General features: G+C 36.4%; 1 protein-coding gene across 1 annotated transcript; it reads left to right on the top strand.

The window, feature by feature from the left end:
- Positions 1-2,333: 2,333 nt before the first annotated feature.
- Positions 2,334-16,561, top strand: LOC115209055 (mitotic spindle assembly checkpoint protein MAD2A). The gene is made up of 5 exons (XM_029777127.2): positions 2,334-2,481; positions 7,865-8,011; positions 10,944-11,067; positions 11,637-11,740; positions 16,220-16,561. Exons 1-5 carry the CDS (start codon positions 2,412-2,414, stop codon positions 16,384-16,386), a joined length of 612 nt encoding a protein of 203 aa, XP_029632987.1. The 5' UTR covers positions 2,334-2,411; the 3' UTR covers positions 16,387-16,561.
- The last annotated feature ends 620 nt before the right edge of the window (positions 16,562-17,181 follow it).

Below are 17,181 nucleotides of genomic sequence, written 5' to 3'. Positions count from 1 at the left end.
TATTTCTGCCATATTCAGCAAACACATTGTTTGGACCTGATTATAATGACAGTAACTCGTTATTTACATATAATTGATCAGAACTATGAGCCGCCATAATCATCCTTCTTTTTTAATATATCAAAAACCACATCGTCTTTGGAATTTAGTTTCATTTTGTCGCAGCACGAGCTAGCTCGCGATACAACTAAAGGGAGATAACTATCCAATATTTCTAGTCTGTTAGAATAACATTCATTTATATGGAATACTAGGGGTATATTTTGTGCTTGGAATAATACTTTCATTTAAATATAAATATATATTAAACAAAAATTTAAATAAAAGATAGCGAAATCATACTGAAATAAAGGTAACATTCTTGTGAACGGGCATTATTGTCGACAGCGATTTGCGTTGGACAAAACACATCGCTAAAATTGCCAAGAAGGCTGAGTGTGCCTTGGCATCACTCACCAAGTCTTTTGTGAGCCGCTCTCCGGCTATCTATCTGAGGCTTTATATAGCTATGGTGTGGCCTCACCTGGAATTTGCATCACCGATCTGGAGCCCCTGTCTTGCCCAGGATATTAATCGTCTGGAAGCCGTTCAGCGACGTGCAACCAAGAGAATAACCTCCATCAGGCATTTGCCATATTCTGAACGCCTTACTTCCCTTGTCATGGATACATTGAAGCTCCGACGTCTTGGCAGACACCCATAAAGTTAACTATCTTACTAACAATAACTCTGAGCACCTTTTCAAACTCCACCCGTGAACATGTTTACAAAGTCAGAAAACAGCACAGCTCCCATGACTTTCGGAAACATTTTTTCACTCTAAGAGTTGCTGAAGCATGGAACAAACTGCCGGCATCAGTTGTTAGTTGTTGGAGCACTGCATCCTTCAAAACTTCTATGCTTCCTGAGATTCGCCAACACTACACCTGATTTTCTCCACTCCATACACTCTCCACTTTCCAGACATTTGTACATTACTACATATGCTTTATACGCACTTTTGACAAGTTGTGGTGCACCTGAGCACTGTATACAATAATTTCATTTTTATTATATAATAAGTTTTAACTGTTTTTATCTATGTATGCAACAAACCACAGACACGAAATTTTGATAATGTCTGTGTATACAATTTTTTTTTAATTTTGTGAATTTTATATGTTCATAATTGGGATCCCTGTGAAATCCTCTTAGTGTAGTGAATTCACTTTGACCGGCAAAAATCTTTATATGTGATGGATACTCAATTCATCTGAGAGTAACATATAACAGACCCTACGTGAACACGTTTGTAAAAAAAGTTATTAAAATTAAATAGAGAAGAATCGTCATTTTTAACTGACTTCATAAAATAACATACATATAGGCGCAGGCGTGGCTGTGTGGTAAGTAGCTTGTTTACCAGCCACATGGTCCAGGTTCAGTCCCACTGCGTGACACCTCGGGCCTTCTACTATAGTCACGGGCCGACCAAACTAAAAGAAGCCCGTCATATATATATATATATATTTATGTGTGTGTGTGAGTCTGTTTGTCCCCCACCTTCCATCGCTTGACTGAAACGATGGAAGGGAGAGAAATAGATACTCTTCGGTTGGGCGCCAAATGACCAAAGAGGTAGAACCGATTTTGCGTTCTGTATTTATTTTTTTTCTAAATAAATTAGGTCAGACTAGACAAAGGTTTTCCCTTTCTTATCTGCGTGAACACTATTTAGCTCAAGATTGTTAACTTATGCAATAGAACTTAATCTGACATTTTTTCTTTTCGTTCAGACAGAATATGTAGACTATATTATCCAATGTGTCCGTTCCATTCTGAATAAAGAAAAATTGGTGTGATAAAGATTTAGCGATTCATATTTTAAGAGAACGAAATGACAACAAGCAGGTCCCCCACGTTGACTGAAGAAATAGTTCGGTATAAGGCGGGGAGCTGGCAGAATCGTTAGCACGCAGCGCGAAATGCGTAGCCGTATTTCGTCTGCCGTTACGTTCTGAGTTCAAATTCCGCCGAGGTCGACTTTGCCTTTCATCCTTTCGGGGTCGATTAAATAAGTACCAGTTACGCACTGAGGTCGATATAATCGTCTTAATCCGTTTGTTTGTCCTCTCTGTGTTTAGCCCCTTGTGGGTAGTAAAGACATAGAAATAGGTATTTCGTTTGTCTTTACGTTCGAAGTTCAAATTCCGACGAGGTCGACTTTGCCTTTCATCCTTTCGAGGTCGATTAAATAAGTACCAGTTACGCACCGAGGTCGATGTAATGGACTTAATCCGTTTGTCTGTCCTTGTTTGTCCTCTCTATGTTTAGCCCTTTGTGGGCAATAAAGAGATAAGAAATAGTTCGGTAAGAAGGGAAGTAACTCTCCAACAACAGAGAGCGCCAGTAAGTTTGGAAATTTGAAAAAAATGGCGGGTACTCAAGTTGTTGATGCAATTAAATTAAAAGGTTCCACAGATATTGTTGCTGAATACTTTTGTAAGTTGAATATTCTTCGCTTTCTACTATAGCATCTGTTTTTCTAATTATTAACCTCAATTTCCCTAATTTTTGTGTTAGTTAGCCTTTTAACACTTTTTCCTTCGTCCATGATCATGTTATTAATTAATGTCCTCCTTTCAGCCTTTATTCTTTCTTATTAAATATATTCTAGGAGCTGGTTAGTTATGCAAGTCGTATCAATATTTCAACATTTAAGGACTTAGTAATTGTGTAAAGGCCAAGTTTTTTTTTTTCTTGCTATGGTGTTTCAATTATAATTCCGGTCTTCGGCATAGTTTCGGTTGTAGTAGCACAGATTTCCGTCGATTTTCGTAAAAAACTTTTATTTTTTTACATAAGTAATGAGAGCGAAAGAGACTAAGAGGAAGCGATTTTACGACGAGAAGGTTTCACTTTGAAGTCGGCCTGTGTGTGTTTGATGGGGTGTGGGAGACAGACAGTATGTTGTGTAAGTGAAGTGCTTCTGTTAGTGTGTATGAAGAGACAGACATACATATACACATACACCGAGTAAAAAATTACTATGAATCGGCCATACATACATACATACACACACACACACATACATAGATACATACACACACACACATACATACATACATACACACACACATACTTACACACACACACATAGATACATACACACACACACATACATGCAGACATACATATACACATACACCGAGTAAAAAATTACACTGAATCGACCATACATACATACACACATACATACATACACATACACACATACATAGATACATAACATACACACACACACATACATGCAGACATACATATACACATACACCGAGTAAAAAATTACGATGAATCGGCCATACATACATACATACACACATACTTACACACACACACACATACATAGATACATACACACACACACATACATGCATACATACATATACACATACACCGAGTAAAAAATCAGTTATCTCTCTCTTTCACACATTACTCTCTCTGTCTCTTCGCACACACTAACAGAAGCACTTCACTTACACAACATACTGTCTGTCTCCCACACCCCATCAAACACACACAGGCCGATTTCAAAGAGAAACCTTCTCATCGTAAAATCGCTTCCTCTTAGTCTCTTTCGCTCTCATTACTTATGTAAAAAAATAAAAGTTTTTTACGGAAATCGACGGAAATCTGTGCTACGACATGCGAAACTTCGCCCGGTCTTCCTTTATTCGTCTAACGACTAACCATTTCTTGTCTGACTACAAATACGAGATAGATATATTACGAGTTTATTGCATTCTGTGTTTCTTCCTTCCTCGCATCCTCTCGCGTCCGAATTAATTATTAACCTAAAATAAATAGAAGATTGCAGAATTAAATTGTTTATCAAAGGTCTACCCTCAAACGACATTTGCTGAGCACTTCAGTCTAATCTATTTCACTAAACAATACCGACATATTTGAGATGTTATTGCTGATCCCTAAGTCAGTAGATTTACTCAAGGCATTTCAGACACAAGCATTTTGTCTTTTATTCGGTGCTTGTGTATCTAATACTATATATGTAAAGACTTGTTCCCAAAGGTAAAAAAAAAAAATAAATAAAGGGGGGGAGGGGTTACAAAAGGAAGTCTTGCCCTATATATTATCTGCGTTCTTTTTTTATAGACGATAGTGTGATTTGGATGTTATTTTTAGCACGACCAGTGATCACGAAGAGGCTTCCTCGTTGGTTTGTAATTAAAAAGTAAATGGAATTGGTTGTTATTTTGTTAACAACGACCGCTACAGTCAGGAAAACTTCCTTACGTGTAATTATTTTCAAGGGCAACCCTTTAGGCAATGCTTGAACTTCTAAGGCAAGTTATATAATCATCGCGATAAAGAAAAAAATGCCTTGATTTCAGCCAGCACCATACTAATTTTCAGCTTCAAAATGACGTTTGACAAAAACGGGTTCAAAGCCGCACCCACAGCATTTGAATGGGATGCGGATACCCAGACAGGGTCTTATCTCTTGATACTCATAGCCACCTCTCTAGTTGCAACAGATCACTGTCAGTCATAAACGAGAGAACATGAGACAGCAGTTCCTTACGCGATCGTTTGGCTTGTTAGAAATAGCAACCAAATTTACCAGCTTGAAAAGGAGATAACTCAGTGGATGATGTTGCCTTAAATGCACCATGTCGGAGAGAAGGACTGAATGGCTAAACACCAAAATAGTATAAACATAAATAAAGTAACATCGAACGAACGGGGAAGCCTCTACGAAGTCGCTCGACTTGCTAGAAATGGTTGCCAAATCTCGCTCAAATCATCCTATTGTCTTAAAAAATATCGGGATGGTCATGACTTGGAACACTTTGCTATTCTGATTCTGTCCAGGTGACCAAAATAATTCAAAACTTTTCATGAAGTAACTAGATTTGAACTCTTTAAGTCAGAATCCTATGAGAACATTGTATGAGTCAACAATAAACACCTATTTGTAATTCTATCTAGGAAATGAAGTGAATTTGAAAGTAGAACACACTGTGGTTATAATTTGTACTGTTGACATGAAAACAGGCAGGCGGAAGTAAAGGACTTGGACTGCACACCCCTACCGTCAACTTTTTCCCCCCACTACAGAAACCCATCTCTTTTGACTGTGGAGATTATGAATGTGCAAAAAAAAATCGGCATTTCAAAATTTTAATTCCTACTCCCCCTGCCTGGCAGAGGTAAAGGACATACCCCTTTGGGGTAGGTGGTTCTACAGAAACCCATCTTTTCGACTGCAGAGATTCCAAATCTGCAAAACAAATCCGCATTTCAAAATTTTGAACCCCTGTTTCTTAAGGGAGGGACATATTCATATGGCACAGAATGTGTTTTTTTTACCTCAATAGACGTCATTGATTGGTTGAAATTGCAGAAATTGAAGAAAAAAACCAACAAATATCTTACAAACTAGAATTTTCTCAATAAAGCCAAGAGAAAAAGATGTTTTATAAACACATTCTACCAGTATATGAAGTTTAAAAGTGTTTAGTTATGTGGAAAATATTTTAAAAAACTGCCGTTCAAACCAAAAAGATCCAACACATCTCCCCTCCTACTAAAATAGCAGACATAAGTATCTAAACAGAAAACTCGACATGCTAGAAACAGCAGCTAAACGATGAATCAGATTGCAAAAATTTTAGGGTTAACCCTAGCCCCCACTTTTTTTTTCTTTTCCAGAGGGGTGTAGATAGGGAAAATTAAAATTTTGAAAACGTGTTTTGGGGGTTTTCAGAATCTTCAATTTTTAAGTGGAAAAGAATCTTTGATAAGTGTCAGCAATAGAGTAGGTGTCTTTGAAAGCACACCTGTCTACCTCCATTACTTTATCTTCCTACCTCTCAGCTATCAGTATAACTATGCCACCTCTGCTATCACCATTGCTCACCAACAAGAGTTTGAACTGCTGCCTCCAACCCACGAGGAGTTTGACTGAAGATCTCTTTCATTGCATCTATATATATAAAGTTGCTATCCTAATGTTAGGGAACCTGTTTTTGGTGAGGTTGCCTAGTTCTTTGTTGTTCACACTCTGATTACATCTGTACCTACGAGGAATAAGAGAAGTTGAACTGTGCTGGGCGATTAGGTATTAGATTTACACACATGATTAATTTTTTCCCTTTCATTAAAGTTGCTATCCATTCATTTCTTTATTCTTCAACACTTGCTGTATGTGCTACATCAGCTGCTCTTCAAATTTTAATCAACAAATAAAATCAGGAATTAAACATTAAATAGAATAGGATTCCAAAGGCCCTAATGCAATGATGAGCACTTTATAATGTGAACTATAACTCTTCACTGGTGCTGGCTGGGACCTAGTTGTACCCACATATGGGGTGATGAACTGAGTACAGCCATAGAGAATGGCTTGCTACTAATCAAGAAAAAGAAATAAGAGAGACCTTAGTATAGGTAGCAAGGATGGGTAAGAGTGGCCATATGGATAATCAAGCCTCAGATCTCATGGAGACAAACATAAGATTTAGGGGAGAAATTTAAACAAGCTAACAATCATAAAGGAAAGAGAAAGAGGAGAGTTAATGAGTTCAGTGAGGAATGTAGTGTGCAGGTAGGTATCTATCAGGTTCTGGCTCTTATTCTCCTCCTGGTTTATTTTATATATATATTTTTTTAATATTTGAAAGAATTTATTTAATTGTGCTCTTACTGCTAATTATTCTCTCACACCTACGACTTATGAAGTCATCTTTTGTTAGTCTGTCTGTGATCACACTTTGCACTCAAAAAACATGGGGTACATCATATAGAATTTCTACCTACTCCTTTCTGCATGTAGTTTCCAATTACCAAATTTACATATACATGACCAGCCAAGTTATTCATTTTAAGTTAAATGTGATATCTCCCCCCCCCCCGAAACATTGCTGTATTATGAATTACAAGACATAGAGACATTTATTTTGAATTTGTAAGATTTCCTATAGATGAAATCATCATCACCGTTTAACGTCCACTTTCCATGCTGACATGGGTCGGATGGTTTGACAGGACTGGCAAGCCAGGAGGCTGCACCAGGCTTCAATCTGATCTGGCAGGGTTTCTACACCTGGATGCCCTTCCTGATGTCAACCACTCGGAGAGTGTAGTTAAATAAAAATGGTGTTTCCATTGTTTTGTACAACCCCTGTGTGTGTGTAATAAAATAAAAGATGGACAAGTAGTTGCATGACAATCTCCTCAGAAAAATTAAAGGAAGCTGTATAAATAAATGACAGCTGAAGTTGGTTTAATTAGGAGAGAGAGAGAGAGAGACAAATGTGGCAGGCAGAAGTAAACATATGACTAATTAACAAACACATGATCACAAATAAATATAGTTATTGGATAAGGTCTAAAAAGGATATAAACGTGCATTTTTATAATATTGAAGACAGAAAATGCCAAAGATAAAGTGCAAGAATTTAGTGGCCCACTAGAGCAGGTAAGCAAGAAGTAGAAGGCATACGTAGATATTAAATAGAATATATCAATCTATGGTATAACAAAAAGTTCAAAAAAAATTCAGATGGAGTAAAAGGTGATAGCTTCCCTTTAGTACTTCAAAAGGCAGTGGTAACTTTCTCTTAAAATCCCAATGGAGAGATATGAGTACCTACAGTACAAATATCTCTAAAGATGTGATCTGTAGATCAGAAAATTAACAACTTAGACATTTTTTCAAAGATATGTTTGAAATTTAGTTTGTTTTTTTTTTAAGAAAAATGTGGGGATATTTTTTCCATCAAATGGATAAAAACTTGTATAATAAAAAAAAAATTGATACCTTAAATTAGAAAATCCATTTCTGTATTTTGTTTCTTTTTAGATTATGGTGTCAACAATATTCTTTATCAACGTGGAATCTATCCCCCAGAATCTTTTTCAGAGGAAAAGAAATTTGGGTTGTCCTTGTTTGTGTTTGAAATTGAAGAACTGAAGAAATACTTTGATGATATAATGTCACATGTCAAAGGTAAAATGTTACTGAAGTAGCCAAAATATTTCCCTTTAAGATGTTTTATCTAACTACAGTGTTGTTATTTTAGACCCTGATCAACTCTGAGCAAACCTATGATGAAAAGTGTTCCAGTTATGACTGTCCCATCTTATTTTCATGTATTGTATATTTAGGGTTACCTTATCAAATGTGTCCTTTTAATGTTATTTTAAATGGTAATGTGATTTGATGGAAATTCACCTTGAAAAGAACAGAGAACTAAGCAACAACTCAAGTGTTGATGCCACAATAAAATGCATATAATGCACAATATAAAGTGGCTGGCAACCAAATAAAGTCAGTGTAAAATAGAAAGCACTCTAGCAGCAATGAGGACATGATAGCGCCCCTAGTGCCAATACCTCAGTAAAATGCACCCAGTAAAGGTTGTTTTAGTTAGAAGGGGCATCCAACTGTAGAAACCATTGCAAAAATGGAATGTACAGCTGAAACATAGTTATCTGATCTATTTTGGAGGGCAGTATCTTTGAATAAAGTCTGAACCAGATCGTAAGGAGAATCTGTATTGTGGGAAAAGACTAGATTGTTGTGTTTCCAAGGACATTGTATATGTGTCTGGAAGTTTCATTTAAGTGCAGAAATTAAGGATGAGCGAAGGGTAGTATTGTTTACATAGGAGTGTGTGTTGTTAGAGGAGATGAAAAAAGTAAGTTGTAATTATATGTTTGGAAGAGTGGGAAACATACCAAAACCTTGATGTACATTAGAATTGATAGTGTACATCAGAGATCAGTTAGATCCATGATGGTACACATTGAAATCATGCAGCTTGACAGGAAACCACTGAAATTAGAATTAAGATACATATAAACTAATATTCAGTACTATAGAACCACATTTCTTTTAAGTTATTTAGAAATTTAGCTCTGTATTTAAGTGTACTAAGGGGCATAATATATTGTAAATAGGCATTTCATGAATATTTTGAAATGTAAACTTCCTACCTATATTATCACGTTAAAACAGCTGATTTTCCAATTTTTCGTAGCAAATCAACACTAAAGCCACTAATATATTTTCACTTCTTTCCAGATTGTTTCAGAAAGTATTCTACTCAATCATATTCTCCATGATCCAGATTACATTTCCAATATAAAATTGAACAAGGGACGATTATTGCATTGAAAGCAAAAGGGATGAGTAACCAGAAGATTGCCAAGGAAATTCGGCGAAGCAGAATGCTAGTGGACAATTTTCTGAAAGATCCTGATGGGTACAACGGGGTTCATGCTGGTGGACATCCCAAGGCTTCATCAGAAAGGGATAAAAAGGGCCATTGTCAGAGCTGTGAAGAAGTCTTGCAACTTTTCTGTTTCCAAAATCAAGGCATCAGAAGGAATAGGAACTTTGACATTCACCGTAAGAAGAGTGATTTTGAACCATGGTTTCCACCTGAAGAAGTGCAGCTAGGTCATCTGTTATTGTCTCTTTCCTACAAAGCTGCTAGATTGGAGTTTGCTCAGCAGCATCAGATGTGGGATGGTGAATGGACCAGGGTTCTGTTCTTTGATGAGAAAAAATGGAATTTGGATGGCCCTGATGGTTATAAGTCTTATTCCAAGTGGCAGAACAGTGGAGGAGGTATTATGGTGTGGGGAGCAATATCTGCCACTTGTCATTGATGAAGAAGGAAGAGGGCAAGAACTTCATATTTCAACCGGACAATGCTCCTATTCATAAAGCAAAGGTAACTTTGGATTTCCTCCATGCAATTGAGGTTGAAGTTATGCCATGACCAGCTAGAAGTCCTGATTTTAATCCTATAGAGAATGCCTGGGGATATCTCGTGAATGCTGTGTACAGTGAAGGCAAGCAATATTCATCTCTTGATGAACTCAAAAATGGCTATAAAGAAGGCCTGGGAAGAGCTTCTACTTGATCTGCTGCAGAAGTTGATTGGGAGCATGAAATCGCTTGTCTTTGAAGTAATTCAGAAAGATGGTGGTCAAACACACTATTATTGATGTATTGCATGAGAATATCATTGAAATCATAATTTCCTGTTTTGCATCATTATTCAACCTGGCATTATAGTTTTGAATAGGAGGGTTTCTGGCTCTCTATGTTTTTTTTTAATTATTATCTAATTTATTTTTGGATTTCAATAAATTTGAAATTTGCAATGCTGCCTGCTATTCCATTTCCTATCTAGAGGTGAGTTTCTTGAATTTAAGTAATATAGTTCACCAGAAAAAACATGGTACTCTGGCTTTATAGTTTTGAAGAGCAGTTTAATTGCAGGCATGGCTGTATGAAGAAATTTTCTCTATAACCACTTAGCTTCAGGTTTAATCCTTCTGCACAGCATTTTAGAGCAAGTGCTTTCTATTATAGTCTCAGGCCTACCAAAGCCTTGTGAGTGGATCTTATAGAAGGGACACTGAAAGAAATCTATTGTAATGTATATACATACATAGAAACGAAAGAACAAACAAATACGTGTGTTTGTGTTTCCTTTTCTGAATATCTGTACTAAGTGTAAGTGTTTTTTTGCAATCGTCCATGCACTCATGTCCAGCCATTGTGCTGTTCATGTTTGAAGGTTGAGGGGAAATATTACTTTGCCCATGGACCAGAGGCTAGAGCTTGTCTGTTAATGATATCTAAATTACATGAAAATCTATGAACCTTTTTCTCTCTTCATTTCTAGTAACAATACATTGTCACCAGTTTATTTTTAAAGTAATCCAGATTTTGCCAGAGATTACTAAAATACCAGTAAACTCTTGTCTTTTATTGACGAGTATAACAAGCTGAAATTAGAACACAATGATAGGTTCTGTTCCAGTATAAAAGAATATCCATGTTTTAATAACATTATACTCCAGTACCCTACAATTTTTTGTATTAAGGGATGAATTTAAATTTTGTTTTCCTTCTTCTGTAGAATGGTTGGCCAATATGATGTTAGAGAAATTGGTGGTTGTTATCCGATGTGCTGATACTAATGAAGTCTTGGAACGATGGCAGTTTGATGTAGAAGATGACCGTCCAGGCACTAAAGAAAACAGGTATTTTTGCAGTTCAAGTATTATGTCAAGATTTTGAGAGGAACCCTAGTCTTTGAGATGCAATTTTATCATAGCATTGCATGACAGTTCCACTTATCTATTTTAGCATGTGGTATGGGTCTTTTACACAGTGTAAAGCCTGTTGTCTTAGTCATCTTTTTTGTGAAACTCATCTTTTTAAAACCTGATGCTCTCTCATCTTCCATTATCAGCACTTGACATTTTTATTGTCAGCACTCCTCATTCATTCTATTGTCCCTTGCAGCACAATCATCTCTCTTTTATACATCAGTTGATGCTCTTAATTCCTAGCCACTTCTCAGCTCATGGATCATATTTGATTCGTTCTCTCCTATCTCCAAAATTCCTCAATACCATGTCACACCACATATCTTTCACATACACACACTTCATAGTCTGCCTTTTGCATTGTGAGAAAGGCAGAAACCCTTTGTTATCAACAGAGCTAATAGCTCTGAACTTCTTCAACAGCTTCTCTAAACTCTCATTATATTCACTAAGAGCTAATATTACCTTCTGTTTGTTGTAATTGTTGTCCTTCATTGCAGTAATCCTGCTCCAAAGAGCGAAAAGACAGTTCGAGAAGAGATTAGAGCAGTGATGCGACAAATAACAGCCACTGTGACATTTCTGCCCCTACTTGAGACTCCCTGTAAGTAAACAATTCTATTTACCTAACTGTTCTTCTAAAAATAACTATGTCTTTCATTCTGATATTGGAACCTGAAACTAGTATGATTACAGAAATGACTTAAGCCTTTGTAACAGTATCTTAGTAAATACATCTGACCTGATTATTGCATCAGTTGGTCAAGCAACCTCATAGAGTCTCCTGCTTTGATAGCATCTGTAATATGCTTGGCAGTTTAACACCACTATCTAACCATTTGATGTAGATCACTCTGTTGCAGCCTTTCTGATCATGTCTCTAAAGATAACCCTTTCCCAGTGTTCTGCTTTTGACAACACTTTATATTGTAGAGTTCTTCTTGCTCCCTCCCTCCCTCCAAGGCAGCAACCTGGCAGAATCATTAGCATTCCAGGCAAAATGCTTAGCGGCATTTCATCTGCCTTTATGTTCTGAGTTTTGCCCTTCATCCTTTTGGGGGTCAATAAAATAAATACCAATTGAGTACTGGAGGTCAATGTAATTGACTTACCCCTTCTCCAAGGCTTTGTGCCAAAATTGGAAATCATTTTATTATTATTATTATTATTGAAGGTGGTGAGCTGGCAGAATCGTTTGCATGCTGGGCAAAAGAGGCACTAGTTGAACACTGGTGTTGAAGCAATTGACTAAGCCCCTCCCTCAAGCTTCAGGCCTTGTGTCTATTGTAAAAAGTATCTTATTACTTTATATCTGCATTATATTAACCTTTAGCAAACTGATGTGTTATAGTGCCGTACAAGTTTTCTCCCCTGTAGCTGCAGGCACATTGTATTGCACTGAGAAGAGAGATCTACAGCATGCTATGGGTTAACCTACTTACAATAGGAATTTTGCTATGATGTTGCAATTAAGCCTGAAAGAGCTGCTTCCCTTGATAAATTTAATGCTGAAGGGAGATATTTTCTGCTCTCGGGTAGCATCTGTTTTCATATTTTGTAATAAGTAGTGCCACATGTTCCAGGCTTGTACAGCTGAAGGCAGGCATTTATCACCAAATTGTTGACATAGTCCTGAATGTAATCAATCTATATAAATAAATATATATATATAATTGTGTCTTGGAAGAGTCATTCTGTTTTAATGACTTATTCATTAATACACTCACCAGATCAATTTCCACTCATTTACTCATTTATTTTTACTAAAATTTTCATTGTTTCTTGTCCTTTATCGGAGCTGCATTCTTTTTGTTTGTTTGTGCGCATGTGTGTTTATGCATATATATATATATAAGGCGCAGGAGTGGCTGTGTGGTAAGTAGCTTGCTAATCAACCACATGGTTCCAGGTTCAGTCCCACTGCGTGGCATCTTGGGCAAGTGTCTTCTGCTATAGCCCCGGGCCGACCAATGCCATGTGAGTGGATTTGGTAGACGGAAACTGAAAGAAGCCTGTCGTATATATGTATATATATATATATATTATATATATATATATATATATATATATATGTTTGTGTCTGTGTTTGTCCCCCAACATCGCTTGACAACCGATGCTGGTGTGTTTACGTCCTCGTCACTTAGCGGTTCGGCAAAAGAGACCGATATAATAAGTACTGGGCTTACAAAGAATAAGTCCCGGGGTCTATTTGCTCGACTAAAGGCGGTGCTCCATCATGGCCGCAGTCAAATGACTGAAACAAGTAAAAGAGTAAAAAGAGTAATATATATATACACATATACATATGCGTGTTTGTATGTTTGTCTGTCCGTATTACCTATGTACCTATCTATCTATTTATTTGTTTACTTACATTTCCATTTACCTACATATATATATATGTATATATGCGTGTTTCTACGTAATAGCCTACTAACAAATCTACCTGTGTATGTATAAACTGTGGGTATTGAGGTATCACTATCTTCTATGTATATCTCCTATTTAGTGCTGGGGATGTTACATTTATGAGGACATACTCCTGTATTTGTCAGAGCGTTGGGTCCTTTAGGTGCTTGGTTAAAATGTAGGTGTCAAGTTGACCCAGTGTGCCTCCATGTTGGTTGAGTATGGAGGACTGTTTTTTGTTGTCATATTGTCTCAAATGTTCATTTAGTCTCTCTGCAATGCTTCTAGATCCCTCACCAATGTATGTCATGTTCTTGTCTTTACAAGCACCTTATGCTGTAGACTACATTTCTAGTTCTACAGTTAACGCCAGGGTTAATCTTACATACCATGCAGTTTTCATTGGTGCGTGTGGTACTCTCAACGGGGTATGTTCTATATATAATTGTGATCTGATGGAGTTTCCAGGCTTTTCAATGATTTGGCCGCCTTCAGAGCTGACCTAAATCTTTGTGCTAGTTCTCCATGGGCTGTGGTCTCTACAAACATCACTCGATATTTGTCAGCCTTGTACCATGTATTCACCCTGTTTGCTTTGTCACAAACTCTGTTTGTCTTATTCCAGTCTTTATTTCAGTATCTAGGGCAGGTACCACTGGTTTCATTGCATATAATGCTATCTAACTTTTTTCTAGCTTCCCTGTATATCCAAACCCTATCTTTCGGGACATGTCCAGAGAATTGCATGTGGTGCATGAAGTTCTGTACGTGTTTCTTTGTTTGATAGGGTTTGCATAGTGGGGACGCATTGTTCATTATCCTAAGTCTGCTATCAGTATGTTGATTTTCATGTTGTGTGACAAAGCTGAATTCTTGTGAACAAAATATTTAGAAGCTATGGTTCCATGTAATAGGAGTGGAGGAACTGCATTCTGCTGTTCCCAGTCACCAACCAAAGCTGTGTCAAGGACGGAGTTTATTGTTAGGGTACCTAATGGGGTATTCTATAGTTAACTTGATGCTTTGGCGGATGCAGTTAGCAATGTGCTGGATGCTCTCCAATATGCTCCCGTAGACAATCATGACCTTAGTAGATTCTGCCACACCAGGTCACAGAGGGCATGAATTTCTCTACAATTCTCTGCTTGATTGTATGTGGTGTGCAGCTGGTCTTCAAACTCCATCCATGGCTAGCCAACTTAGTGGCTTTAATTTAGTCAATGTGCTGGAAAGAAGATAGGTGGTTTGCATAATATCTTTTGTAATTGCCTTCACATATCCTGTAGGTTACGTTGAAGCGTTGCTATTACTTTGGCCCTCATATTCAACAGTTTATCACATGCCTGGTTAAGTGGGCAACCTACAGGGTCTTAATAGTTACTGCTAGGAGTAGCCACTTGTTGATACTTACAAGTGATAATGTTCTTCATTTTGGCATAACAGCATTATGATACTTTAGTCAAGCATCTGCTAAAAATCTTGCTGTATTTGTGGTTTACTAGGAAATGCTTATCTAAAAGAGGCAGGAATTTCTTGACTATGTTGGTTTTGACATTTAGTGAGAAAACAAGAGACCAAATTGTTTTCCTAGGTCTATTTTTATGGTTCATATATTTACTTGCAAGGTTATAATATACCTTCGAAGCCAGTGTTAGCTTGGGCATTGCTTTTTCAGATATTTGTTTAGAAGAAGAGAGATTTGATATTCTATTATCAATGTTAGCTACAAAGGTTTTTAAACACTATGGTATGAGAGTTTCTGAAAAATCTCATGTTCTTTTCAGATCTAAGAATTTCACAGCACTACTGAATTCACATATGTATGTATGTATGTGGGTGGGTGTGTATTTTTGGGTTTATCTTTATATACTTCTGTATATGTATTTCTATTTATGTTTGTGTATTTAATTTGATTGTCTCAGATTAATTTGCTGGAAAGCATATTGAGGTGTGACTGACGTTTAGATAAAATTCTTGAAAGTTCCCCTGCTTTCTGGGATGTTTTTTATGACCTGGTTGACTTGTTTATTATTGTTGAACACAGTTTCTTGATATTAGTTTGACCACCGTGCATTCATCCATGAATTTTGTAGAATCTTCAATTTACCTGTTGTTTTGTCCCCCACTACTGTCCATCCATCCATTGAGCACCTGCATAGTGGATGTTGTTTTGTGTTAAAGAATTTAGATTTCTTAAATAAAGCTAGTATAAATTCCATTTTGTGTAAAGATGATGACAGCAGAGTTTGATTTAAATGTTTGATGTCACTCCCTTATCTAGGGAAGTTGCTGTTGTTTAACCCCAGATCAGACCTAGCAGCAGAATTATAAGTTCGAATCGTTACTATTCCTTCTTTGCAAACATGGTTTATCTTAGATTACACTTATCCAATATCTCCTTCCAATTTTGAGAGTTTTGATTATTCTTTCTAGTTGGTTGAAAGACAGTACTGAGGATCTCTCAGGATCTCTTATTGAATTGTCTCCAGTAAATTTTGAACGGAGAGTTATGCCCCAGCTGTAAAACACTTGTATTTAGATTTCTCTCAAACATCTATGTTAACATTTCAACTGGCATGATAATTTTCTATATTTCACTACTTGTGTAGACTCCATCATTTTGGTATTGTATCTTTTATGTAAAACTCTATCTTCTTCATATTTTTGTTTTCAGGTAACTTTGATGTATTGGTCTACACTCATAAAGATTTGGAAACTCCAGAAAGCTGGGGTGAAACTGGCCCACAGTTCATTGCCAATTCAAGCCAAGTTCGTATGCGTTCTTTTACTACAAAAATACACAAGGTGGACACTTGTGTGTCATACAAAAAGACTGACTGATGCTGCAGCGTGGGACACTTGTATAGAAGATTGATGTGGTTGATACTGGTAGCAATGATTAAATTACTCAACAGAATGAAAGCAAGCCTGTAACTAAATAACAGTAACTTGGTATTATAGTTCTGTCTTCAAATCTATTATCTTACATGTATATAATAAATAAATTTTGCATTAATTTTGGACTGACATTTCCTTATTTACAGTATATACACATACATACCATGCACATCCATCCAGTACCTCACCCTATTCTCTCTTTCCTCCTTCTATTATATTCTATTTCCAGTAATTTTTCTCTTTTTGTTTATCATCTACGTTTTAAAATATTTCTCTTTATTTTATTTAGTCTTCAATTTGTTTGCTTTTTTATATTTCCAATAATATATTGTCTTTTTAATATTTACAATATTTCTCATCTTTCAAACCACGATATCATTCCATCATTGTAGCTTATCAATGACTTTAATCAATAAATTGAGGCCTCCTTATTTATAACAAATATTTTCAATATCAATTACATTAAACACGTTTTACCAACTTTTATATATTTTCAATTAAATTATGTGTATTAGTAATTTTATAACCATTATAGGCCATTCAGTCTCTTTCTTTATCAATTTCAGCTATTTATTTTCCCCATTCATTCTTCCGTGTTTGTACCTTATACTTTATCTATAATGACATTTTTAAAATTCAGTAACCATATACAACTTGTTCTAGTCTAATTACAAATCAAAGTTTTGTCCTTTTATGAACCTTGCTTCTCTTTTAAATATTGCTAGTACTATCTTTCTA

This window comes from Octopus sinensis, linkage group LG3 (genome assembly GCF_006345805.1).
Source record: "Octopus sinensis linkage group LG3, ASM634580v1, whole genome shotgun sequence".
NCBI classification, from domain to species: Eukaryota; Metazoa; Mollusca; class Cephalopoda; order Octopoda; family Octopodidae; genus Octopus; species Octopus sinensis.
The sequence above is the reverse complement of the archived record's forward strand: the minus strand, read 5'-3'. Positions and strand labels throughout refer to the sequence as shown.

Bases quoted from the DNA above. Each gene is read 5' to 3' on its own strand.
- LOC115209055 (XM_029777127.2), top strand. From the start codon at position 2,412: ATGGCGGGTACTCAAGTTGTTGATGCAATTAAATTAAAAGGTTCCACA. The intron at 8,012-10,943 runs GTAAAATGTTAC...CTTCTTCTGTAG, and splicing joins TATAATGTCACATGTCAAAG to AATGGTTGGCCAATATGATG. The intron at 11,068-11,636 runs GTATTTTTGCAG...CCTTCATTGCAG, and splicing joins CCAGGCACTAAAGAAAACAG to TAATCCTGCTCCAAAGAGCG.